Genomic DNA, 27,969 nt, shown 5'->3' on the forward strand with positions numbered 1-27,969 from the left:
TCACTTTCTTTTCTGAGGAAGTTTACAGATCTGCGCGTCCGATAGGCTTTGAGGTAGCGTGCTTTGTGGTTGCTCTGAATAAGCATGTCTCCGTCTTGTAATGCTGCTTTAATGTGATAGTGTCAGCAGGTTGGAGCTTGAGAGAAACTTTAGTAAAAAAAACAAAAAGGGACTGAAATGTGCAGAGGAGGAGAAAAAGAGGGAACAAAAGAGAAAACAGAGAGTGAGAGGGACTCTAGCGGCTGTCACATCCTATATGAGTTCTGATGAAACGGGCCCTTATGGAGTCAGGAGTGTTTCCTGTTTCAGAGGAGCACACTGGAGACCCTGTGTATGCATGTGTGTGTGTGTATGTGTGTGTGTGGTTGGAGAGTCCCTCATCACTGAGCCACAGCTCCCTAAGCCTTATAGCTCTCTCTTTACCCAGCATGCCGGGCTGAGAACAAAGTAAATAAACAGTGGAGGGTCGTGGGGCAGCCCTCTTTCACCCCAAAAACAAAACACTGCCCCCATCAAACACCCCTCATACCAGAACAAAGGCGCAGAGCTCGGGCTGCAGACGCTAAGCTCTCTGACATACGAGGAGCAATATGTCATTTTTGACTTCAAAACCAGACACCTCCATAGCCAAAACAACCGGTGATTACAAATGTTGCTCCACCCAACAAAATAGAATTAGAGATTTATTACTTATTTAAAAAAATGTGAGAGTGATGAATTGATTCAATAGTTATACACGTATTCATATTCAAATGGCAAACTGGTGAATTGAAGCACTATTAAGGCTACATAGAACCTATGACCTCAACAAAACCATGAGAGTGGGATTTTGCTTTATTTCCCAAATTGTTTGTTTTGAAAGTTTAAATTTAGAGAGGCAATTTACATGGAACAACAAATAGCAAAGCCTGGAAAAGTAAACTTTTCATCTTATAAGCATTCACAGTGACATGGGATAACCTTCCAGTAAAATAATAATAAATAATTGATGCACACATATGTAATGTAATTGTATCTGAATCCTAATTAAGGCAGGTTTGAGAGAATCTCGGTGTTCTAGTTTGAGTTTTGACTGAATTACATTCGGTGGACTCAGTTTCCTGCCAGGGTCTCTGGGGAGATCCCTCTCTGAAAAGGATGGATTGAGAAGCACTTAATTAAACTAACAATGTGGCATTTCTGAAGGAGAAAGGAACACTTAAGATGTGTCAATAGACATCCAGAGTGCAACTGTTGTGAGCCCCTACAGCTGAGCCCCGAGCAGCCATGCATAGCTCCAACAGCTGCAAAGAGCAGTCAAATCCTTGTCAAGCCTCATTGGGCCTATTAAAAAAAAAAGAAACAATTATCTGTACATTGAGTTCTGCTCTAACTTCTCACTAAGGACTGAAATCTATCCCCTGCTCATTGGCCATTTCCAACCCCTCTAATCTTTTTTTTTTCTTCTCCCCCTTCTTTTAATATTTATGTGTTTTGCTGCTAAAGTGCACCGCTACTGCCACAGTCTGATGTCACTCACCCGTCCATATCTGTTGGCATAAGAACCCGTAAGCAAGGAATGGAAAACGATGATTGTTTCATCCAGGTCCCAGATGAAAACTCGCTGGAGAGATGGGGGAAGGGGGGGGGGGGACGGACGGACGAAAGAAACAAAGAAAAAAACAGAGAGAAAAGAGGCAAAATCAATGGTGCACTCTGTAGGGCTGCAAGGTGATCCTCCTGGTCAATAGGCCAGGAGCGTGTATTTGTGCGCCACAGGGACCAGGATCCATTTGCTTGGGTTGGTCACCGCAACACTCCTCCCATCACCCCACCGCACGCTCTCCATCCTCTGCCCTTTACATTAGCGTAATCAATAGTGACAAACTAATTAACTAGATATGTTAACACGCCGTGATGTCAGCGCTATAATGGGCGCTATTAACTTCGTTTGAATTCGCATCATATTAATGAAGAGCCCTCTTGAGTTTATTTTGACATATGGTCACTATCAAAGTGTTGCATGGCTCGTGGCTCAATTCCACCCATTAGTTAGTCACAGCTCGTGTCCGGTCTTTGATGACTAGAATATATACATTATTCACTTCAACGATGACTCACTTAATCACATGCCTTATTGTTTATTTACGAGGTATATGTGAGAACTTTATATATGTGTTTATGTGTGATGTCATATATTCCACAATGCAATCAATAATGCATTCATAGTTAAGGAATCAAATATTTAAGAATGAACGCCCATCAAGTGTTAAAGCTGCTGTGGTGGCCATATAAGTGGATTAGTGTCCATGTGCCTCAGACAGGGCGAGGCTGTCTGTCGCCAAGGTAGCGGGCTCACCCTACCTCAAGGTCGGAGTCAGGCGGCGGTGATGGGTTGTTGTTCCTTCTTCCCCGGCCACGTGACTTTCCATCCGATGCCCGGCGCAATCGATCCGAATCTGAATCTTTAATGGGGGTTGATGGACTGTGGATGGTACTGTACTCTACTGCTGAAAGGAAGGAAAGAAGGAAAGAAAGGAGAGAATAAAAAGAGTGCATCGAAGATGAGCTATTATCTGCTTTTAGCAAAGAAGAGTGAGTGACTATTTGTCTTGATGTGGGACGGACAGCTTCCTGGGACATTTCTTTTGTGTTTATGCCGGCCTACAGGTTACAAACATATCATAAATCAGTTGCGGAACACAGTTACTAAAAGCTATAGTGCTCCATACTGATTTAATAAACAAGAGGCAATGGAGTACATGTCAACTAAATATATCAGAGATGTCATTTATATAAATTGGACGACTGTGTATGAAATTACGTTTAGTTAAAGCCTGATGTCTTTGGTGTTGATTGATGACAATTTCGAATGCAGCCATAAAGTTTTAACTGACTTACAGAGATACAATCAGCGCTTGATTGCCAGATGATGCATTAATGTCACATGAAATTATGGAAAACTCGACATCAGATTTCAGTTAGAACTTTTTTTTGTCTTGCTTGCCACACTATGTGATGGTTGAGACCACATCCTACTCCTCCCTTTGTGCATTTGGGTTGGAACAAATACAGTTTTTTGGCGTTTAGCTCATGTTCTCTTATCAGGAGCAACTTCCAGTCAGTGAGGAGGAGGAGGGGGGGGTTCGGTGGCTTGCTTGTTTGAAAAAGAAACACGGCTCTCAAACTCCCGATATTCGGGTCACGCAAGGCAACCTCGTGACCCTGAGGTTTGATTCTTACCTGCAGGGTTCTCTGTGAGGGCGTGGCTGGTGATGCCACTGGGTGGCTCCTGGAGGGTGTAGGTGGTGGTGGTGGTGGTGGTGGTGGAGGGCGTGCTGGGGCTGGTGTTGTTACTCGTCATGTAGGGTGAAGTGTAGGGTGAGCTGTTGTAATACTGAGCATACTGCCCCTGGCCAAAGGCTGGATAACTGGCATAGTCCTGTGGAGAAAGACAGAATCGGGAAAATGACAGGTTACATGCATAATAAGGCGGGTAAAGATAAACAGAAAGATATGTTCAACATGGTGTGAAAGGGAAGATTTAGATCAAAAAGGTGAAGAGAGACAAAAGGTAGCCGAGTTGTGGAAGAGAAGTAGGAGGTTTGGCAGAGTAATGTGAGATATGCCCTGCGCCAGCGCTGCTACTTTACAGTGCAGATTCCAAAACATAAATGCAAACACATGTCTGTTCTGTCCGACATCTGGTCTTTTTTTTTTCTACCTCTCCCTCTCTTCTGTGGCACAATACATTTGTGTTGGAGGAAGTGCAGTAGATAAACCCGCGTACAAATCTTTTGACGTCCTGAGTGATTTATGTTGGAATGTGTCATGGATGAAATGTAACATATTGAGTATGCATGTTTCATAAAGATTTCCAGGTTGGGAAGACGTCTGCAATTCCCCCTCATATAAACTCATAGCTGCCTCCTGATATCAGATCACAGAAATGGAACGAGCAGAAGGAAGCGCACGGCTACCTGTTGTGTGCTGTTGAAGCCGGTGGAGTTCGTCAGGGAGTTGTTTCCTGGATACAATCCTGACGTTGTCGTGAAAGTACCACCTTTAGGGGAAAAAAAATAACACTTTTGAGTGATGTATAAAACATATTTTGTCAAACAACTCAAATCAGCAGCGCTTCAAGCAGTGGAGTCAATACATGAAATGGCACATTGTTAGGGGGGGGGGGGGTGAAAAAAGATTTTCTTTTGTGAAACAACTATTCAAGGTGGTGAACAGAGGGAGGCCTGAGGGAGCGCTCCCAACAGTGGCCTTATCTTTCTCCCCTTCCTTCCTTATCAGTGATTGGATCAGGCCTGATGAATGACAGGGGGGGGGCAGAGAGGGGTGAAGGGTGGACAGAACCTGCTCCCACAGCCGTCCGAGCCCGCACAATGTGAGGAAGACAAGAGACTTTTGTGTGTGAGCTACCGAAGGGTGGCGTGGGGTGAAGGAAGGGGGCTGGGGGGGGGGGGGGGGGGGGGTTTGGAAACGATGGATGGAGCATGAGGGTGCCAGGGGGGGGTGTGCATGGGCAGTGTAGTGAGACAGAGATGTATGGGGAAGGAGGGTTGAGGTCGCAGTGAGTAGCACAGAGGGGGTTTTCTTGCCGACATCCAGCCCCAATGAATATGTATGTTCCTCTTTTCACTTGTTCAAAGGACGGTCCTCCTGGGTAATTAAATCATTCAAAAGGGTTGATAGCATCTAATGGCTTAATAATATACATGACATGAGTTATAGAGGAGAGGAGCAGCAGCAGCAGCAGCAGCAGCAGCAGCAGCGGCCCCCGGGGGCACGGCTTCCCTCTTCAGCGGGCCCTCCACCTGTACCGGCATGTCAGGAGGAGCAGATTAAAGGGGATCTGAGACTGGTAGGGAGACACGGAGAGCACGAGAGAGCCGTGTGCATTAAGGCTAACATGATCCCAAACTGTTATGATTGAGATCATTCAACGATCTGTGTGAGCAAAAAAGCTTTATAGCACTAAAATATTTTATTTCATTTGTATATGCTTTATAAATGTTGCTTCTTATTGGCAAATATTTAAAAGAAAAAAAGCATCAAATCTCAAAATGTTTATAATGCCACCACAACAAAGAACCAAATTAAGCTGATTCATCCATTAAATGAAAATCACGCAGGTTGGTTTAGTAACAGAGGGTTTAAAGACTTTAAAACAAATAATCTATCAAGAAAAAGTTTAGAAATTGCACCAAAGTGTCATCGCAGTTATTCAAATCTTTACAAATATTACTTGCTTCTGTTCATTAAAATACAAATACATACATCTACAGGGGACATGATTTAGCACTACCATTGCATTATTTAAAAAAAAGCTCCTTCACTTATCACCACGCTGATCCTCCCGCAGCCAAAAAATATCCCGCAGTTTGAGTGAAAACGAAAGGGGAGATAAATTCACTGTTCCTAAATGGGGGCGTAATTACACCTTTGTTCCCAGAGACAAACAGAGGGAGTTCCTTTCATCCTCTGGTCATTGGCCCCATCAGGAGGGCCCTCCCACACCGTGACAAACGTGAAGCAGCTTTTAGTTCAGGAGGGGAAGGATCAGGGAAGTGCAGGGGGGGGGGGGGGGGCATGGAGGGTACCGTATGGAAACCACGAAAAAGAAAAGACGAAGGGCAGTGTTTGGCCTCGTCAGATAGCTAAGTACCCAGCGCTGTGGCCCAAAAAGAGAAACAAATACCTCCCAAAGCTCCCAAGATTACTCGGATCCACTAGTTATTTGTGCAGTTTCTCACTCTCTGCTTCCAGCAATTACACACACAGCTGATTTTCTTTATACCTTGTTCTTCCTGCTGGCCTCTGCCGGTTATTTTCATCTAAACTGATCTTTCTCTTTGTTGTTTGGTTTGATATTTCAATGGCTGCAGGCGGAATTTCCGCAGAAAGTTCAACATCAAGTGAAAGTTCAACGGAACGATGTGACAGAGACAAGGAGGAGTACAGCTGCGAAGGACAACAACTTAGCCTAATGCACGGTTCAAGCGGCCATAAAAGCCCTCACTGGCGGGGTTTGAGGGTTGCTCTGTGGAGAACAAGGAGCCACATAAAAGCCGAGGGGGACCCCCGCCAGCAGTGAGAATGAGCCCATGCTGTTGGTGGTGGTGCTGGTTATAGTAGGGGGGAGAAAGAGGGGGTCTTGTGGTTCCCTGGGGGGCATGTTTTCTCTCCCTCCCCCTGTCCTGCTCCAGTTAGTTCACTCACTCAAGACCAGACATCTTCCCTCCCTCCTCTCCTCCTTCCCTCCTGCCTTCTGGCTCCACAATTGGAAGTCCATTTGCTTTGCTTGATCAGTCCCCTTAGCCATGGGCTATGTCTATCATCAGTGCACAATATTTGTAGCAGAAGTTTGTATGCCCCACTTGGGAATAGGCTATCAAGTCCAGATGGGGCTTTCCTTTTAAAAAAGGCAGACGTGGCTTGAGCTTCTTTAGCTCGCACCGCCACTGGGACAGAATGCTGGAATCCAATTATTCACCTAATTAGCATCTGCTCAGTCCCCCCCCCATCAGCACAATCTCCCTGTCTCATCGCGCACCTTTTTAGCTGACAATCCATGCGCTGCCTTACACAAACTGCCGCTAGTCGTTGCAAAACTGAGGCGCACAAAAACGGCTGGTCTCTTTTTTTTTTTTTTTTACAATTTGGTGCCACGACTTTAGCACCCACACAAAGCTCCATGGCATCGGACATGAAAGTAAGGAGTAAAACCAATAATCTAATCGTCCTCCGCCTTGACAGCTGGCCACAGGCTGGTGGCGAGGACACTGACAGAGAAGGGGGGGGGCGGGGTATCAGATGTGGAAAAAGAGTCTTTGGTTGGGACACCCAGGCCCGAGGCACCTCGCCCGGGCAGATCAATAGGCCAGAAAGAGTAATGATGATGGTGTGGCAAAGGGCCAGAGCCACAGTTAGAGAACTCAAGGCCAGAATAGTGGTCAATCTGTCATCTAGCATGGCTGTCAAATACTAACGCACTTAACGCTACGTGGGGCATCCGATAGCCAGAGATAGCAGGAGACAGTGAGGGAGAGACAGAGTTAGACGGCGGGAAAGAGAAAGACAGCAGTAAGAGCATAATACTTGGAAGATGAATGGGCACATAATACTGTCATCGTGAGTTAAACCACTAAGGGCAGGACAGCAGCTTGAACATTCTGCTGTAGATGGTCCGTCTCTTGTTCCCTTTCTCTCTCTCTCTCTCTCTCTCTCTCTCTCTCTCTCTCTTTCTCTCTCTCTCTCTCTCTCTCTTTTACTCTGCCTCTTCTTTTTCAGGCGGTCGGCTGCACGCTGCAAAACTCTGGCAGTAGCCGACTGTATTTGGTTAAGAGGCGTGGAAAAGAGGCTTCCCCGTGCCACATCTGCTGCTGAGCTGGCGTTATTTATTGTGAGATTGTTGCTTCCCAACAACATGTGGAGATGTTTTCACTGTCACACATTAGATATTACAGGGAGGGGAGACAAAGTCTGTGCTAGCTGTTGGCTAACTGTCCTCGCCCCCACTGCAGGTGGAACAGAGGCTTTTTTGAACCAATACAAACAGAGGATAATAGAAACGCTATATGGCAGAAGGCTTGATCGACATTTAAACAGAATGTATGATTGGACAGGGAGAGCAAAAGAGGAGGAGTGCAGGGCGCGACGACTCCTCTTTCTAAGGTTTCAAGGCCGTAAATCTCTATGGTCTCAGCTCTAAAACAAATACAAATATGATCACAGGGAGAGAAAAAACAAATGCTGGGGAGTGGGGAGGACATGGCTGGTGCCTCCTAAGTGCCTGCCATTTTCCATCTGTGTTGATTCTTCTAAGAGGAGAGGAGAGGGAGACAGCCGCCGTGGCTGCAAATAACGACCGTCGGGATGCAACCGTCTTTTGGGGAGTGTGAGGGCCGTGTTGTGAATCTGGCTCTGCGTGCTAATAAATCAGGGACAGAAACCTTTTTCTCTAATCTTTAAAACAAAAACAAAAAAAAGAGTACTAAACCTTATTTGGATGGTCTAAGCAGAGGGAACACATGGCAGGAACACAAAGGAAAAAAGGGATATTGGCAAAATAATGTAAAAGAGAAGACAAAGATGAATACTTTAAAAGGACAGAAAAGGATACACAGATAGAACAAAGCACTCATAGTGTTAGTCATTTCAGCTATTTCGCTGCAAACATGTTACGAGTGTAAAAGTGGACATGCTGACAACTTTAAGAGTGAGTGATGGCATCTCACGCATTTTGACGCCCATACAAACACCCTAATAGACATGTGAAGGTGCACAGAGAATGAGATGAAGCATTCACAAAGATGTCCTCACCCTGCATCTGGTAACTGTAGGGGGCCTGTCCCGTCTGCGGCGTTGTGAAGCCAGAGCTGTAGCTCAGGAAGCCGGTCTGGCTCGGGGATTGGGACTGGCTCAGACCCCCTTCCGTCTTTATGCCTGCCCACAATGGATCTAAATCAGTTAGTTATACCAGATCGGTTTGCTGCACAAACAACAGTCAACGCACAGGTTTCAATAACACCGGACAAAGCAGGGGGACACAGCCTCCGCATGTTAGCACAACACACTTATCACAAAGGACGAGGAATTTTACTATCAGGAGTTGTTTCGAAATATGATGTCACACTAAAGCGTTGTCTCCTTGGCTGTAAATCCAAAAAGCGTGTTAGGACTAGGATTGTTTGATTTGATGTTATCATTAGTGTTATTATTATTATCATCTAATATAGGTCATCTGTGAAAAGATGCACAAGTAATAACACATTCTGCTTGTGTTTGTGAGTTAAACTGGCCACTGCTTACATTCAATCAGTCACAATGCAGTTTCTATGCAGCGGTAGGTTGCAGGACTCCATTCAAATAAACAGTGTAAATTCCTCAACATATTGGAGAGTCTTTCGGGGTCAAAACACTCGAAAGACTTTGGACAAATAAAGCCCACAGCGAGCCATGTACTGTGTGCTTTCCCTTGCAATGCCAGAGAAAACCAGTTTTTGTTTTCAGATTTGTATCATTCATCTTTCAGATCTATCGGAACAGCTTGACGAGCACATTTTATTGCAATGAAGGAGAGTATGCAGGCAATAAACAACAGCTCAGCATCTCTGCCGCTCCTGCTTTACTGGAGGAATTGTGGGAACAAGGTTTGTTATGAGCAAGGTCTTGGACCTGGCCTTCAGGAAGGAAAAAAATGTTTAGTTGTAGTCAACATGCATCTTTTAGCAAATCAAGAGGAGGTTTTGATGTGTGTTGAGAAATCTTACCATAGGCTGGGATGCCATAGGGCTGGCCAGGCTGGGGGTAGCTAGCATAAGCTGCGGCCTGCTGCATTCCTGTGGTGTACTGCGTCTGCCCATACGCAGCCATATTTTGGGATGAAGGGGTAGGAAGAATATGCGGATATGTTCTGCTATTTGAGAAAAGAAACAAAAGACAAAAGTGAGAAAGGAAGGCAGGAAGAAAAAGGGACCATGTTTTACCCCGAAAACCATAACACACACTTTGCTAACTGACAAATTCCTTCTGATTGTGCTACTTCATTTTAAACACGGAGCCAAGCCGTAGGACCGATAGCATCGTGCAGCTCATAGACATGGTGGAAGAACAATAAATGGCAAAGGAAATTTTTTGCAAGATAATAATTACAACAGATTTCAGAGTACGCAAGCTGCAGACATCCAGGCAAACAAAGCCGGTCGAAAACCCCCGATCTAGCACAAGGATCTAATTAAAGAGCCAAATGAAGTTGGTTGCTGCTTATTTTCTTAAAGAAAAATAAAAGAAGCCTTACTTGGAAGGGTATATCTGTGGAGAGAACTGGTGAGTTTGTCTTGGGCTGAAGCCACTGGTTCCAATAGCTGAGGAAAGTTAAAAAGAAAAGAGGCAAGCACATATTTAAACACTAAGAAATAAGGTAAATATTGTCTTTTGCCAACAGAACTTCTGGATTCCAAGGAAACAGTAATTACATTGCATTACTGTATTTATTTCGGTAACCTCATTTAAGGTTGACAACCGGAGGCCAATAATGAAGCAAAAATAATCAGGTAAGAACATCAAGTTTTTCTGCTGACCCGCGTATCTCTGAGATACTTCTGGGCTGCTATGACGACCGCTGGTGTAAACACACACAGGATGGACTGAATCAGTCTCGGCCTGTGGCTTCAGTTGCCTCGGGCCTTTTCGAGCCACAACCACATTGGAAGTGACTTCACTGATTGCAGGTAATGAGTGCTACTGCATAATCATTCCTTCATTAAGCGTACGACTTTGTGATTCCACGGTGCTGTTTAACTTGGGAAAGTTCAGCCACAAGGAACTCACAGAAGTACACTTGTTTTGAATCTGGATTAAGGATTATATAAGACACACAGTGGTCGTCACCGGTAGATTGTATTTTCTGTAAAGTAACAACTGAGATAAACTCTTCTAAATAGGAAAAATTATATTTGTGTTCTTAATTTTGCATGCAGGCTTCAGTTCGAAAATTTGAAATATAAATTCTAGAAAATTAGAAGTAAAATAAATCTAAACAAAATCTTAAATTCCTGACACACAAAAGATCCAGCCTGCAAGACTTCAGTTACAAAAGTGACAGTTGTAGCCAAAAAGGTTTTATTGGTTTTAACTGAATTACTATTTTTTTAAATAGTATTTATTTGTAATAGAACACAACAGGTGAATTTCAAATTATATTACAATGCATTAATAAATTAAAGTTTTTATAACACAACTACATTTAATCATATTCATGCAACAATCACAGTTCTGCCGCATTACTCGCATGTAACTGCAGCGGAGCGATGCAGTTCTTAAAGAAACATCTGTCTAATTGGTCGTGAGATGTAAAATAAGGGATTTGGCTGCGGGGGAGCGCTAACTGTATGTAACTGAATGCTGTAACCCCTCACACACGTTATTAATATTGAACACTTTTCCCACATCAGCAGCACCTGCCACTGGACAAAACTTGCTCTTCTCAACGGAGCTTTGGATTTCCCCGTGGAGGATATCAGGGTATACGATTACTACATTTCATTAATATTGTCAGAGACAAAAGTCATGGCAGTGATTTATGCGCTTCTCGAGTTAAGTATCAAGTGCTTAGTTAAACAGTTAAGGAAACACAGGAAAATTAGCAGCAAGATAGCACAGTGCACAGTTGGATGTGATACTGTTAATACATGTTTATAGAAAATAGTGCCGCAGGTTGACATATATACTGGTGAGGGTGGGAAAAGAAATAAGTTGAAAAGTTATCACATTTGTGATTATTTCTTTCAATTCCTAAAATACTCATTATACTCGGAGGTATTTATGAAGAGATGTCCCTGCGTGTGTGTTTATGTGTGTGTGTGTGTGTGTGTGTGTGTGTGTGTGTGTGTGTGTGTGTGTGTGATGTTCCCGTGCTGAGAGGAGGGTGTGAAAACCCTGTCTCTGACAGGCCGATAGAGTAACAGCCCGTGGAGAGTGAAGGACTACTGGGACGCCGTGTCACCCCACTGGACAGACAGGTTCAGTGCATTACAGGTCACACTTCAGTCCTCATTGGCATGGGAACACACACACACACATACAAAACAAACACATGCGCAAGCAAGCACGGCATATTAATATGCTGACAAAAGTAAGGCAGAGTCGCTTGTGCTTCAACATTCACACACACACACACACGTATACACACACACATATTGGTGTTTTAGCTGTAGGGACTCTTCCTGGGGCCCAGCTCATAGGTCACTCATCTCTTGGCTCATCCCTCACTAATCAGTTCTGCAGCTGTGTGTGTGTGTGTGTGTGTTTGTGTGTGTGTGTGTGAGAGAGGCAGCCAGACACATGAGGGCACACACACACACACACACAGACACACACACACAAACTCAACAGTCCTCCAGCCTCACCTGATCCTGAGAAGCTGTCTAGAGAGGTGTCTGCTATTGAGGCGACGATTTCGCTGCTGCTCATTGGTTCGGTTTTAACTGCGAACAAAGAAGCCACACTGTCACCAGAGGCACAATAAAAACAAAAAAAAAGAGTAACGATCTCAGGATTTCAGACTATGTTTTAAAAATATAACAAAAAGTAACTCAAAGTCAAATAAAAACAGAACTGCAAAGGGAGGAGGGTGGAACGACATTCCAACAGTATTTACAATAATGGCAGGAAATGTATATAAATGATTAACTCTTACATTTGTATCTGTTCAAATGGTTTACTGATCTTTATTGGTAAAGAGGTCTATTTTAAATTTAGAATTGTGCTTGAGCCATTTCCTAATTTAAAGCTTCTGAATTTATTTTAGATATGTATTTTAACTACCTTCCAAGCACAATATAAATCCAACTTTAATTTGACAGAACAATCTACTTGGCAAAAAAATGTATGACATTATCATTTACATTTAATGATAAATTACTGGCTTATCAGTACTTAAATGTAGCATCAAATAAAAAATGACTGTAAATGTGTGATAGAGTCACAGATAAAAGAAATTAGCTCCGCAGGGATGTACGACTACAATTGAAATGTCAAGGAAATGTATGGCGTATAAAATCTTTTTAGGAGTGTAGCGAACGCTGTTTGACCTTGACTCCATTATACAGCTCAGCGATAGATCTGCAGAGACAATTTCACAGCTTTCTGACAGCTCAGGAACCTTTGAAATTAATCCATTTCACTTCAGGCGGGCTGGAGGACTTTTTTCTTTTTTTCCCTTCTTCTTTTTTTTTCTTCTCTTTTTGGCAAAACAAATTGACAATGTGGGCAGGGGAGTCATGCTCAGTGGAATCCCTCATGGGTTGAAGAAGCTATTTGCTGTCATGTTTTACATGTTTCCGCTATGCTCGCTCAGTGCAGAAACATATGTTGACGAGGGGCAAAATGCTTTTGAAAAAAATACACGGATGAAAAGAAATAGTGGTAAGGTGCATGCATAAGCTAGGACACACTCAGGTCGCAGAGCACACAATAACCACTGTATTCAGGAAACGGCGTGGAACAACCAAATGAAAACAAAATGCACAGTATGCAATCTGGCCATTCACTAACAACGGAATCAAATCCAGTCGAAAAATCATGCTTGAACAGAATACCACCACAATTACAGCAAATACCAAAGACTTTCTGAATGAAAGGCACAATAGTTGAGTCAACTTTCAAATTGCAGCTGATAAAGTATTTTTGGGACTTTCAAAAAAAAACCCCACAAATGAAATGTCTTCATAAGTGAAGTAAGTGGTTCGAAAAGGTAAACTACAAAGGAGCGCGTTCATTCTTGCTCTCAGTTGAAAACACCAAGTATTGTCCTTTCATTGTGTCACCAAGAGTAGACGAACCTGCAGCGGACTGTGAGTTAGAACCTAACAACCAGTCTGCAGTGGTAAGCATTGTGATGTTATCACCTATGGGAAAGAAAGAATGGCAAAGGGACACATGACAGTCTGCACCATGTCCACGGGTCCTGTGTCACGAACACACAAAGAAGAAAACCCTGAGCCCAACGCACCGACTAACCTGAGGCTTACGTGACAGGGAGGATGTGTTGGTTTGTGACATGGGCATGACTGCTTTACTAAACAAAGGCTCAGATTTAAGCGCAGGCGAATCACCTGAGTAAATAACTATGTACAGTGGAGACCTCATGCAAAACTCCGTCATTTCCATGCTGTGGGCTTTGAATAATTACATGGTTACTTAAATAAACAGCTACTAGTTACTGGAAAACAACTACTGGTAGCACTGAATTGTTGAAGCTAGAATCTACATGGCAAATCAGCAAATATGAAGTGCATGTTTAATGCTATACTACTGCAAAAAAGTGGTAATTCACCCCCCAAAAACGTTTTTTTTTTGCTACAAATGCATTAACGCTGCACTGTATTACTTTCATATCAAAAAGTCAGCTTCACATGGATTGTTACAATATAGCTTCTGCCACCATTCTCAGCCCTTTTTTTTCAAATGTACAACAGCCCACAAGACTAAAGAGAGCAACTAAAGAGCAACGGCACCGCAAACATACCTTCAGTGCCATTGGGTGTCATGGAATTGTTATTGATGTGGGAGTTGTCGAGGTTGGGACCATTAGGAGACTCACTGCTTCCACTTACTCGGCTGTGAGGACTGGCTAGATCCTGCATTTCCATAGACCTGACGAGACACACACACACACACACACACGCACCCGCACACGTGCACACACCAAATCAAATTACACATATCACTCTGGTTTCAGGGAAGACACGCAGCTCTGGTACACAATGCAATGTGCACGATATGCGGAATTCAGCAGTCCAGATTTAGATGAATAAAATGGTGGTGATAATACAAAGTAAAAAAAAAATAAATAGGAATGAGTTAGTGAGTAAAAAAAATATTCCATTCAAGCTACGTTAAAAAATAATTATTCATTATTCACCGCGATTTGACCAACAACTACCTCGCACGTGATATATTCACCTGAATTTCAAATACTGATGTTTTTGTGCGATGCCAAATGACAACGATAAATTAACATATGACAATTAAAGACATATACAAGCCAAAATGTGACCCCCCCCCCCCCCCCCCCCCCCCACACACACACACACACACACACACACACACACACACACATTTGCACAAGCACACACACACACACACACACACATTTGCACAAGCAACAACAGATTGGACTTGCGAGCTATGAAACGGATAGTAAACATCTCGACATGGCAGTTCCTGATTTCTCTCATTACAACAATCTCACTGCAAGTCACCGTTTCACATGAAGTGAACGCAAAAGTGTTTACTGTCAATTTGCTCTGCTGTATCTTTAAGCAAAAATTGCCTTAAGTGTTTATCGTTTTGTGTGGTATCGAAGACTGTTAACAGATGTTTGCTGGTTTGAGGCTATGGTTAATGTGCCTGTTAAAAGTGCAGCACTCTGCTTGATTGTAAGAGCCCATGCCTCAGTGATAGGCAGATGAGAAGCTCATGAAGCATGTGTTTGCTCTGGCAAGCTCCTTAATTGTTTCTGTGTTTATACAAAAGACCACGCCACTGAAAACATTATTCTATCTTCTCATTTGTGCACTCAAAGGATTTGATCAAGTGTAGACAGTGGGGAAGAAAAGAAGGCACGAGTGATTTGAAAACTACGGCCACAAGCTGTAGACCCCATTTGTCTCTGCCACTGTTTCCATTGCAACAGTAAGTTAATGAAATTAGGACACAATGTTTTGTACATTTCCAATTATATTCCGGAGCTCTGGGTATCTCTGCTATCGATAAACATTGGCCTTTTACGCGAGGCCACAAAGATAAATGCTCAAGAAACCCGGAGTATTCTGAGTGCTATCAGATGGCACGAAGAAACCCGATTTATCTCACAAAAAGATTAAATTCTGATATTTGATTATGTGCATCTACTCCATTTAAGATTATAATGTTATGATAACATGATACATTGCAGTACAGCTTGGCAAATGTAGTCCTATCTTGTGGTTTAAGTCCAATTTAATTCATGGCTGAAAATATATTTATTTTTAAGTATTCTGTAACAAATCAAATAGACTAAGACAAAACAACCCAGTAATATTAAAATAAACAACGACACAAAAGCTTAAATTGGTCTTTTTCACACATACTACAATAACGGAAGCTGCATTGTCCTTTTCCCAGAAGTATATTAATTGACATCTACTCTAAAAATATCACACAACACCATAGAGGTACAATTACAGTTCAAGCACATTAAGGATCAACAATGTTTCTACATCTCACACTCACTACTTCATCCTGTTTTCTCCTCCTTTGCCCAAAACTTTTTATTTCTCATTAGCTGATGGCTACAAAGTCTTTACTATCGCCAATCAGACAACACAGCAGGCTCAGAGAAGCCGACAGTTGTTTAGCAGAGTTGTCTAAGTCAATCCCTGCCGCCACGCAGAGAGCTACACGTCTCTGATGCTGCTGGCACTGGCTCAGCTGGGCTCTTACCTGGACCTCAGATGGCTTTGAGTCCTCACAAACCACACTCCCTGTCTTTATTCTGCCTCCACCTGCCGCAGCGGCAACAATGTCACTCCTTGTTATTGCGGCTCAATGTCACAGTCCAGAGCCATCCATGACACAAAAAAGGCTTGTCTGAGAAAACATTATTGTTATTCTGGAGCAGAATGGGAAGAGAGGGCTGGCGGGGAGGGGGTGAGGGGGGGGGGGGGGGGAACAGAGGCGCGCATTGTCTCTCTCTCTCTCTCTCTCTCCGAGCCGCGGCCCTATACTCCACTGTTGTTTCCTCCTCCGGGTCCTCCCTCCTCCCCGAGCAAGGGGAGCACGGCCAAATGACGGAAAGGTGATTCATCATTGGTCTACGACAGCTGCAAACTGGATTAGCCCTCCCCCCAATCAACATGCAAAGCGGCTTAGCCAAGGTAAGCAGGAAGGGGTGGAGGAGTGTTTGAGGGGGGGGGGGGGGGGGGGGTTGTGGGGGCGAAGGTAGGCAGAAGGGTGAGGGGGGTGAGGGAGAGCAGAGGGTGGGAGAGCCTCGCCGCCCGCTTCCCTGCTCGAGGTAGCCTGCTGCTGCTGGAGGGGAAGACGGGACTTGTTGAGCGGAGACAAGTCAAGCGTGACGCCCCTAGCATCTCCAGCAGATCTTTCATCTGCAATTGACACTATCTGAAATTTATCAGCACTCCCCCCTCCCGGCATACTGACAGGTCCTAATGACCGTCAGGGCTGCTTCCCGCGGGCTTGCCCCAGCCTGGGGCCGTGGAACAGCACAGACATACACAACTTCCTCACTTCACGGCCGGTTCACAATGGACAGAAAGGCAGAGAGAGAGAACTATATATATATACAACACTATATTAGACCTGACTCCAGCCCACTATATATATATATATATATATATATATATATATATATATATATATATATATATATATATATATCGTTTCTTTCTCTATGGCAACACAAAAACTCATTCTTCAGTCTTTTTTTTAATGTATTTTTCTCTAGAACACAGAGACACATAACTCTTGTCTCTATGTCTGCATACACACACACACACTTATGCACAGGCCACTTCAGAGGCCCCCAGATCAGTGGTGCAAATGCACACACACACACACACACACACACAAACACAAATGCACACACTCACACACACACACACACTCACACACAGGGCACTTTAGAGGCCCCCAGATCAGTGGTGCATCTCAGACAATGAAGGAGACTGGAAACAAGAACACGGAGAGCATATGGAGCCACATATGTTTCCTATGACGCTACGAATGCCTCTATTACTCTCCTTTAGCTGACAGTTACATTTTGCTCTGTCCACTCCCGCTCTGCTCGTCTCTCTCCAAACATCAAGCAGAGCCATATACTCGCACGACTACAACACTATATTAGACCTGACTCCAGCCCACCATGGGAAGACAGGGTCCAAAAAAAGGTCAAAGGTATTCAAACTGGTCAGGAAAAAGAATTGTCTTTTTAAAAAAAAATAAAAAAATCCTAGCATGATTTTTTTAATGGTTGCCTGTTTACATGAGCCAGGGTAACCTGAGCTGCATGAGGTTTTTTTTTTTTCTTCTTTTTTTTTCAACAGGCTTTGCTCTTCACACCAAAGCAAAGCCTTCATGAATACCATTCCAGCTTTACAATATGCCTTCTCTCCCACTGCTAATGGCACAGCCTTCTTTGCGGAAAATAACCATTACATTTCATTCCCACTTTAGAAGCTACGGACAACGGCAGTGCCTCCTCCTGACATTTCCCCCCAATACTAAAATATGAACACAAGAGTGTTCATGGAACAGAAAGTCCACGGAGGTAGAAGCCATAAAGACGAAAGAGAAACACATTTTGCCACAGCACATTAACAGCGATCACAGAGAGAGCGCGTTGTGGTGGAGAGATGTGGTATGGTGTGTGTGTGTGTGTGTGTTTTTGGTGGCTGGTTTCTCTGTTCAGCAGTTCAGGCCAATGAAGCCATTACCATGCTGGTGTCTCAGCCATTGCCAGCAGGTGAAACCGGCCAGGTGAAGAGACAGAAGGGGAAGATGGGAGAGGAGAAGGGAGGGAGGGGGGGGGGGGGGATTTAAAAGCACTAGCCTTTCTTCTGTGCCGCTAAATATTTATTGTTTAAAAAAAAAAAAAAAAAAAAAAGGTCTGCATTCAGCATCTTTGATGTGCTTCTTAGTTCAACCTGAACTGCCAGGTCTTTGAAGCAGACAAGAACAAAGCCAGAGTAGATGAAGCGCTGGAAGTGTCATCAAGAGGAGAAAAAAAAAAAAGAAGAAGAAGAAGAAGAAGAAGAAGAAGTGCCACAACACGCTTCACTCACGTTTGTTTGCTGGCCCCTTTTGTTTCGCTTTACTTATTTCAAGACCTGCGTCTCCAAAAAGGTAAACATAGCCACAGCCAAGCTTTTAGCGTAGATCACCTCAGCATGCTGTCTGACCCGGCACCAATCGCATATATTCACCTTTGCTACATATTTCATATAAGAGTTAAACCGCTTGCTTGACTTTTAACAGATTTGTTGAAACATGTTTTCACACACTGAAGCTTGCTGTTGCAAATAAAAAATAATCAAAGCAAACGTGACGTTAAAAAAGAAATATGCTGAGTTTGTTTCCGTCCTCCCCTCCCTGTGTCATCCTTACTTGATATTAATTTTATAGGGCATAGCCGATAGTCCTTTGAATTTTACAGTCTATGTAAGCCATGTGTTGCGAGTTACAACTTTTGAAAAACAATGCTTTAATCAAAATCTAACTTTAAAACAGCTAATCCCCACTTAAGCTGGTCAGCTGAATCCACATGGTGGCCCAGGAAAAATAAATCCACTCTCAAAGAATGTAGATGCAGACAACAATTGAACACAGATGTGAGTGGAATTAGGCACAGTTTACAAAATGCTACACTTCACTTGTGTCTCTATACGTGGCCGAAAAAATGACGGCTGCCAGCAAATGCAACATTAAATAGCTGGGCGTTTTTTTTTCCCAAAAAGGTAAAGTATTTAAGATAAGACAGCCTTTGGACATTTAAATAAAATGGATAGAACATCTTGAAATAACATGGTGGTCTGATTTTAAACAGGGCAATTTTCTAAACATGCTTTCTGAGAAGCAAAATAAAACTAGTTTTAATGCATTGTTGCAGCTATATAAAACTTAATAAAAACAATTTTTAGGGGGATAAAATAAAATAAAAAATATTTTTCATATTTCATAAGCATTTGTTTGTACTGATGAACTGTACTGGTCTGCACTTGCTACAAGGATTAGACTCGCGGCAAACAAATTATAAAAGCACATGGTGTTATTATGACACATCATTTATAATGTTTTCTGTAATTAAAATCATAATTATTAACAGATGTGCTGTGTGTTGATATGCAATTTGTCTCTCTCATTTGGCTCAATCTGACATGGGGCTCTGGCAAATTCACTCAATAGCTACGTTAAATCTGTTAATACTGTGCTCTTCAACCTTCAAAATGATTTCCAGAAGGCTAGTTCGCCCTTTGAGGGGCCATCAAACAAGATTTAAAGGTGCACATTTTATCACAACCTGCCTATACCACCGTGACCACCGCAGAGGCTTTACAACACAGAGATGAAAGAAAGTCCAGTGACAAATCTCAACGATTATGTCACTTTAAAGCTTGTTGGCTTGTTATTCTTATTGTCTTAAATCCGAAGCAGTGATCTATGATGTTAATGTTGTTTATCATCTATGCAGCTTTAAAAAAAATTGCCGAGTTCATATCAACATTGCAGAGGGAATTAAAGTTGCAGTTTTTTAAAATTTTAAAGAGGAATTAAATGATACGTGATCAGAGGGACGTGCTTCTGTAGCCACATTTTCAGCACAATCCCTTTCAATACAATTTATGTTCAGGCTTCTTTTTTTGTCTCGCGCAACGTAAACATATTGCAATTTACAAACAAAACACACAAATGGGTATCAGTGAATGAGAACCTGCAATCAACAGAAATCTTTCAATCTCATTTCCTGTTCTTTCAGCCACATATTCCAGATCCAAACAGTGGCGTGTTAACAAAATAACACCCCCACAGTATTTAGTAAACAACTCCTGCCCACTAATCACCCACAATGGGTTACTTAATAGGAGGTCCCCTATTTCCTTCTTCTCTCTCTCTCTCTCTCTCTCTCTCTCCCCCTTCTCCCTCTTCCTTCCTAATAGCTCTATCAGTGAGGCTCGATCAATTAGCCCTCTGTGTCTTTCACCGTTTTCAATCTCCTCTCTGAGAGAAGAGGAAGAGGGCTCGGCTGGCTAGACACATCTATACGGCAGGCATCGGGCCTTGGGCAAACAATGTCACCGTCAACCGCCGACCACTCCTGCTTGTACACACTGCTGCTATACACATGCACGGAGCTCCACAAGCCAGGCGGGGAGAGACCCTGGTCGCTTCCCTGCGTGTAGAGCAAATACACACAGTGCAAACAAGCCCCAAATCAGCCTGCTCATTATCTGTTAATTGGATAAATAAGGTTATTGTGCGAGTGAATGGTTGCAGCAGGCGATCACACACACTGTCATGTTTGTCTGCACGGAGCGGAGGCCGCTCTGCAAGCAGTCTGGCCCCATGTAGCCTAACCTCTCCGTTTCCTCTCTTTCATCTACAGACACACACCTTTTTTTCTTTTTTTTTTAAACACAGGCGTTTGAAAATGACAGGAATTAGAAGGTGAAAAAGGAAAGAGGAGGGAAAAAATACATTTGAGAGAGATGAAATGCCCCTTCACACACACACACACACACACACACACACACATATATACACACACACACACACAATAATTCCCTGACTTGTGATGTAAGCCTGTGATCATACGCAGAACATTAAACCAGAACATCCTTCAATTAGAGAGGCTAGTGATTAGAGCGGGTGAGTCATCTTCACTACATAGTATGCGATATATACTGGCGAGTGGAGGAGCAGCGCGGCCGGGAGTCGAGGCCTGTTGTCTCGGTCAGACGCCGAGAGCCTCTCAGGTCTCCTCGCAGCATTCCTGGCCTCAGCAGATGGCATTAGATGTCAACTGCTTTAACTGTGTTGGTTTTTGTTTGTTCTGCCAGTCAAAAAAGGGGACTCCTGCAGGGACCAGCGTGTTTTCCTAGCCTGATCAAAACTGTGAACTGGGCCAAGCGGAAGAAGATATTTTCAAAAGGGGAGTTTGGATACATTTGGAACTATTATGACTCTCTCATGCTAGCAAAATAGACTTTGTTTGCTATTTAAAAAGGTAATTTTAATATTCATGGAGAATTTTTTTTAAAGGTAATTATGTTAAGGGTTGCAATGTTGGGGGACTTTTTTTTGACAGATATTTATAATTACACACAAATTGGACTGTTACATTTCTAAAACTATTGGACTAAAAGCAATTATTATAATACACTGTAATATACCATGAATTGTTATTTGAATTGAATCGTATTACATTTTTAAATTGACTTCTTCATCAGGATGAGAGTTGCATTTACTTTCACTTAAATTAAAATTAAGAAACCATTAAGAGCACATCTTTTTTAGCTATTTATCTATCATTGTCAATAAATTACAGCTGACCTGTGACGATTAAAGCCTCCCTCTCTGCTTGATATTATTACCATCATTACCATCATTTTTGAATGGCTCAACAGTATTACAATTCTTAGAATATTAAACGGTGTAGTAGGTGCTTTTTCAAACTACAACAATTAATGACAAGATAAGTGCAGAAATTAAATGGTTACTCCTGCTGCTCTGTTGATGTGAATACTTTGATTGACATTTATATCTTAAATTAAATGCTGACGCAAATCTGCAAAATGAAGAGATAACTCCATACACACACACACACACACACATACACACACGCACTGAAATACCCCCAGAATTTGAAAAAGAATAGACAAGACAGTCAGTAAACAAACATATCAAACATCACATACAAATTAAAGCCATACTCACTACAATTATGGTTGAATCCCGGTGTGTTTATCCCTTCTTATAGCTTCTTTAAAAATAAAAAAATCTTCGACAGAGAGATCGTTCAGTCCAGAAGAACAGACAGCAAACTTTCTGAAAAAGAGTGTCGGTAGAATCTGTAGCACAATAAATGTAAACTACAAGACTGCTTTTTTCTTTTTCATTTTAGGTGTTGGAACCCATGGAGCCCCGCGCCGTATCTCAGGAGACCCGGTCCTAGTGAGAAAGAGAGTCGTCCGATTACTGCTTCAGGCAGTGACTAGTGAGTGTCTGAGGGAGAGGGAAAAAAAGAGAGAGAGAGAGTGAGAGAGCGAGCGAGCGAGGGAGGGAGGGAGGGAGGGAGGGAGTGAACGAGGGAGGGAGAGGGAGGCTGCTGCCGTTTTGAAAAAGCAGAAAAGTTGCTCGGTGCTCTCTCACAGGAAGACTTTGGCTCTGGAGGAGGCACGGGGGAGCTGTGCCTCACACCAGCTCCCCATATGTCATTCACTCACAGCTTTAAGCAATACGGCCCTCTCCAGATCCTATCAGTTGAGAATAAGACAATGAAATGGCAGATCTTTCCGCCAGCCTGCCTGCCCACTGGAACACCATGGCTGCGCTCACACAACCCAAGGGCCCCCCTACTTTCTCTCTTGTTTTTGTTATGCTCTTCTTCTTCTTCTTCTTCTTCTTTTTTTTGCCCTCTCCTGCGAGTCTTATAGGTCGCTGCAGGATTGCTCTTTGTCATAGAGGGACTTCTGAGGGTAAACAAGGGCTTAGCGTCATTAGCTTAGGTGATGGGAAGCCGGAGGTTTCAACAGCGGCCCGAGTGGCTCTGCTCTGTCCGTCTCCACGGCAGTCTAGTGGAAGTCCTCCGTCAACACGTGCACACCACGTCTGTGTGCAAGGTAATGACTGCCTTCTGTCTGCTCCAGGTTATTATTTCAACTGCGCGAAGCCGCTATGGTACACAAGGCCATGCTGCTACTGATGAGCTCAAACTGGTGATTTATTCAAGCTGGTGATGAGGCTCGCACAGCTTTTTGCTTCAATATGTCACGACCGCTTCTTTCCCAAGAATATCAGTTCTGTGTAATGAATGGCCGAGAGGTCAACGGACCATTTAAATGTTGTTTGACTTCCACATAATAAAACTGTGGGGCGAAATACCGACTGTAATACTGAAAAGTGATTACCAAGAAAGAGGAAACCATACATTTACTGTGGTAAAGAGGTGGTGACAGAAGAAGAACACCCACGGCTAGAAGAATAGTATACTGTGTTAGCGGTATGTATGCGCCGCTTGTACGCTACCTGCTAGCCAGTGGGTGATAATAAGAAATAAAGAAAGGCGGCCTGTTGCTAAAAGAGCAAATTCAAGTTCACAACCCGTACTGAAAGCAGGTCAACACACAACCTCTGTAGCAGTCGTCAACAAGGAGCTGACAGAAATAGATTCAAGCTGCGCCGCTCCTGATTTAAATACACTGCAGCGACGGTGTGGACGAGCTCGAGATGCAAGCGCTACTTCCTTTACCAAAACCGACTGCCCACAGGTAAACACACGGGTTTCAATATCGAAGCAGCGAAATATATTGCACGCCCAACAGGTTCTTGATAACTCGATTGACTAATAGATGCTTGGGGACTCTCAAGTAACTATTTCTAATAGCAGAGGGGTACACATGCCAATTGAGTTACGGCATTTACTCTGTCACTCTCTATTTCAATAAGCAGCTGCACAAAATTAGTTTGAGATGTGATTTTGCAAGTGAGTTATTTTCAAATTGCACAGTATAATTATCCGGAGTTGTTTATGCCTCAACGACCGAACTCACATTTTCCTCGTCCTCGCCTGCGTGCAGCGCTGTATGCTGCGTTTTCGAATCAAGGCTCCAATCAACCATAGCAGTTTTACTGGTGATTGCCATGTTCCACAGTATTCAATGAAAGGCTGGTAAATGCAAAACAATCCCATAAAATGTCGGTTCAACTTTTGATTTGTCGAGATGTTGAGTTGTTGGGGTCGAGAGTGACGCATTCATACGTGTCATTAAGCTTTTTTTTGCAGTAAAAAGCAGTCACATAATAAAATATTACATTTGAAGAGGCACCAAGATGCATTCGACATGTAAAAAACCTCATTAGATGCACACACTAGAACGCTGTAATTATATTTTCTGCCACTATAAAAACACATACCGTATATAGCCTAATGGAGCCGTACTACATCTGCCAAATGGAAGCTTAACAAAAGATGCACTGATAGTGTTCGACTGACATCGGCTCTAAAACGTCACTTGCCAAAAACTATATCAAGTGAGAAATTTGAGACGTGGGCTAAGATTAAATGTGAAGCCGTTCTTTATTGAGGATTATCTTGATGGGACTCAATGGTCCTCATGTGGGGCTGCAGGGATGCCTGCCTGCAATTTAGAGTGAAGAGAGATCTGCACTGTCCTCCGCTGCCAACAGGTTATCCACTCAGCTTCTCACACACATGAAAATAGACTCACTTGGCCAAATGGCCGATTCTGTTTTTAAGATAACGAATGGGTGGTTAATGCGCGTCTAACTGGAATCCGAGTGCTTTGGAAAGTTTCAGATCCTAAACTGCCGTGAGTTTTTTCCTCCGTTGGTCCACAAAGAGGGAACATCTCGGTAAAGCGGGTTTGCTTATCTTGACAAAGAATACATAAACAGAGTGAAAGGTGCAGGAGCGGTGTGACAAGGGATCAAATGGTACGGATGAAACAAAATGCTAACACCCTGGTGACACAGTTGCAATATTTTCATATATGCGTATGCTGCAAATTTGTTTTGGGTAGAACTACTACAGTGTTGATACAATGTCACACATTGAGGGGGATCAAGTTCCTTTTTTTTTGACATAAGTCTCAGCAGAGCGTTACACTCCAAACCTTCCCCCAAAGAGGGAAATCTGAACTTGGGATAACTTTGGATAAAATAACAGTTTTTATATATTTACACAGGCATTACTAGGTGAAGTGTTCACCTATTAACCAAGGAGAAAATATTTTTAAAAAACGACACAAACCTCCCGTCCTGCAGCCTTGCCCCTGACACAAGTGGGACATTAAGTTTGCTGGATGGCAATTTGTCAAAGAGCTCTGTAAGTGCTAGGTACTGGATATTCCCGAGTTATTCAATGTGCATAGTTTCCTGTTGAAAATAACCGAGCTGCACAGAGTGACATATCCTTGGTAAAGCAAAGCAGCACTGATGACCAAGGGGAAATTCAAGATCATTTCCAATAGTGTTCCATTCCTCCTCTGTTCCCCCCTGCTTGTGTTTTCATGTGAAACTCTGTCACACTAACTTAAAAGCAGCTCGCGTTGCAACAACAACAGCCATAGCAATCAAAGCAAAAAAACAAAAAGCAACCAACATAATCATTTTGAGGCCCAAAAAACATGTTACCTTGAGTTTAAGCTGTCTCTCTACATGCAGTAGTCAAGTACAAACAATACAACATTAACTCATCTATCTGCCAGGCTTTCATTAAACTCCAAAGGAAAACTTTGATGATGACAAGTTGCCGCCACAAAAAAGGTTTTGACAGCGCAGACAGATAATTTTGAAGTCCCTCAAGGTAAATTAGTAGCGAGTCAAGTGCTTTCAAGTGGTGAATGAAAGTTTCGAGTGAAGCCAGAATTCCGCATAAACAAACATCAGGTCGGCCCGCCTCGCCGAGGAGCAGCGATAAAAGGTAAACACGGCATACCTCAACATGAAAATACAGTGGAGCTTTCCTCCACTAAAAAGCCAGGAACAAATGAAATGGTTAACCTCAGTGGACGTCAAAAACTTAGATTAAAAAGAGTGACCTCCTTGTTGTAGCTATTGGCTCCATGGGAAGAAAAAAAAAGAGAGAGAACATTCTTAGAACTAAGAAAAAAAGATCTGTTTGTATAAAATATAGGAAGCACACTTAAGCACAGAACTGTGATTTCTTGTGTTATTATTGTGTTAAGAAACCCAGTGCATGCTGAGTAGTATTTGATTAAAGAACACTCAGCGGACACATTTATCCAAGCATACGCCATGAGACACAAGTTGTACTTTATGACTGGGGAGGCACACCTGGAGAAAGTCTATGAGGACCCCGAAAATCCTCAGACAGACACTTTATTGCTCTCCAATGGCCCCAAACAAGCCAAACAAGCACACTTTAGAGACCTATTACTCAGAATGAGACATCACTATGGCTGCAAGTATCACCGCGGGCATTACACTTAAAATATATAGCCTGTTAAAAGAGAATAATAAGAGTAAATTCAGCTCAATGAGTCACATAAATATTTTGAGATGTATGTCTTCCATATTTTCAGATTTTAGTTATCAATTAGAGATTTAGGAAAGGCAAAATACGCACACTTCAGTGGGGGCAGAAAGTGAAGAACCACATCATATGCTAAGCTGTCACTGGCAGTGGAGTTGTACTGCAACCAGCTAATTTCTCCTAAACTCTCTCATCAAAATCTTGGAGGCCAAAAATGTAAATGCACACAGTTGCAGGATATCCTCACTTTTATACAAGACATATTTAAAACCTCGTCAGCAAGGTTTATAATGCAACAGTAACTGTAGTGTTCTGGCCAGAACAGCTAGGCATGTGTGATTCAGCAGCAAAAACTGAGCTTTGTGAGGCAATTAAAAAAAATGTAATTCACTAAACAGAGCAGATTTCAGCAATACGATATTGTCATAGTGCTGATTTACACCAGAGATGATTATCAACATAACATTTCTTTTCCTGACACAACATATGGACGTTGTACAAATTCATTCGACTTGCCTTCATTTAAAAATATCCACAGAGCAATAATCTCAACTACAATAAACTAAATATCTGTGATCAAATACTATCGAATACACATTTTCAGATTTGCTTCATTTAGAAATTAGAGTAGTTTTTGTTGATTCTTTTCATGTTAAGCTGCTTTTGTCAGCCTCATTAGTGTGTAGCCAAATTGGATGTTGGATAGCTTAGCTTCACTGGTGCATTTTGAAATGATACAAAAAAATGTTTGCAGCCTGGAAAATAGACAGAGAGGTTCACTGGATAGATCATAATACAGTATATATTTGCCTGCTCTTTTTCCTAAAAGCCCGGCAATTTGACAATTTGCAAACAAACAGAAAACATTTAGATTTAAAAATCAGTTGCTGTTGATTCCTGTAAATTGAAACTAGCCATCTTCTGCCTCCTTTCCCTAATTTCATAGCTGAACACTTGAGGTTTACTGTGATTGCAAACACAACCCAAGTTGAGCAGATATCAGTGATTGTTATCGATGGTATGAAGGATGGAGGGTGTGACTTTCCGGTAGTAATCTGGTATTCTGGTTTAAAGACAGAGCCTCGTCAGCAACGGCACTAGATCTCAGCTGCACCCTAAAATACCAATATGTTTGGTAATAAATTTCCAGCACCCCTCTAATGGCAGCATTTGTCGGGGCTGCCCCCCCCCAACTGTCCGGGACGGCTTCTGACTTGCGCAACCCAGGCAGCCAGAAATGCGGCACTCCCCGTCTTCTCCACAGCTGCCTGCCCAGTTGGGCCCAGGTCATCAGCAGGCTCGTAGTGGGTCTGGCCCGTTGAGGAAGGAGGGGCTGGTCATCACTGGGAAATTATGATCTCCCCACCACCAACTCCCAACGGGTTAGAGTACAAATGCAGAGGTTATAGACTTAACTCCTGCCTTGCGACACTACCCCCTCAGGCTGACTCCCTGTTCCTGTACACCCCCCCCACACACACAACCCCCAACCCCCTGAGTCACTCACCAAACCCCCACTAGTCCCGCTACAGTGACATTTGTGAAGCCAGGAGTCCACATAACAAAAACACATTAGGCAAATGTCTGGGGTCAAACGTCTGTTTGAATTGGCCAGATGAAAGCCACTTAGATTGGGTCTGTGCCATTCTGCTCAGAGACTAAATACAGTTACAAAAGAGGCCGTG

The 27,969-nt window shown here is 42.9% G+C and overlaps 1 protein-coding gene across 1 annotated transcript in view; it reads right to left on the reverse strand.

Moving 5' to 3' along the window:
- eya1 (EYA transcriptional coactivator and phosphatase 1) overlaps window positions 1-14,147 on the reverse strand; it is a 25,451-nt gene extending 11,304 nt beyond the window's left edge. The window contains exons 1-10 of the mRNA XM_079181312.1: window positions 14,021-14,147; window positions 13,335-13,400; window positions 11,901-11,978; window positions 9,791-9,857; window positions 9,264-9,409; window positions 8,314-8,436; window positions 3,960-4,042; window positions 3,223-3,421; window positions 2,344-2,489; window positions 1,520-1,603 (exon numbers count right to left, since the gene is read on the reverse strand). Coding sequence (XP_079037438.1) covers window positions 1,520-1,603; window positions 2,344-2,489; window positions 3,223-3,421; window positions 3,960-4,042; window positions 8,314-8,436; window positions 9,264-9,409; window positions 9,791-9,857; window positions 11,901-11,978; window positions 13,335-13,400; window positions 14,021-14,144 — 1,116 coding nt within the window. The 5' untranslated portion in view covers window positions 14,145-14,147. The remainder of the gene's footprint in view (window positions 1-1,519; window positions 1,604-2,343; window positions 2,490-3,222; window positions 3,422-3,959; window positions 4,043-8,313; window positions 8,437-9,263; window positions 9,410-9,790; window positions 9,858-11,900; window positions 11,979-13,334; window positions 13,401-14,020) is intronic.
- Window positions 14,148-27,969: the final 13,822 nt, after the last annotated feature.

This window comes from Pholis gunnellus (assembly GCF_910591455.1).
Source record: "Pholis gunnellus genome assembly, chromosome: 20".
In the NCBI taxonomy this organism is placed as follows: Eukaryota; Metazoa; Chordata; class Actinopteri; order Perciformes; family Pholidae; genus Pholis; species Pholis gunnellus.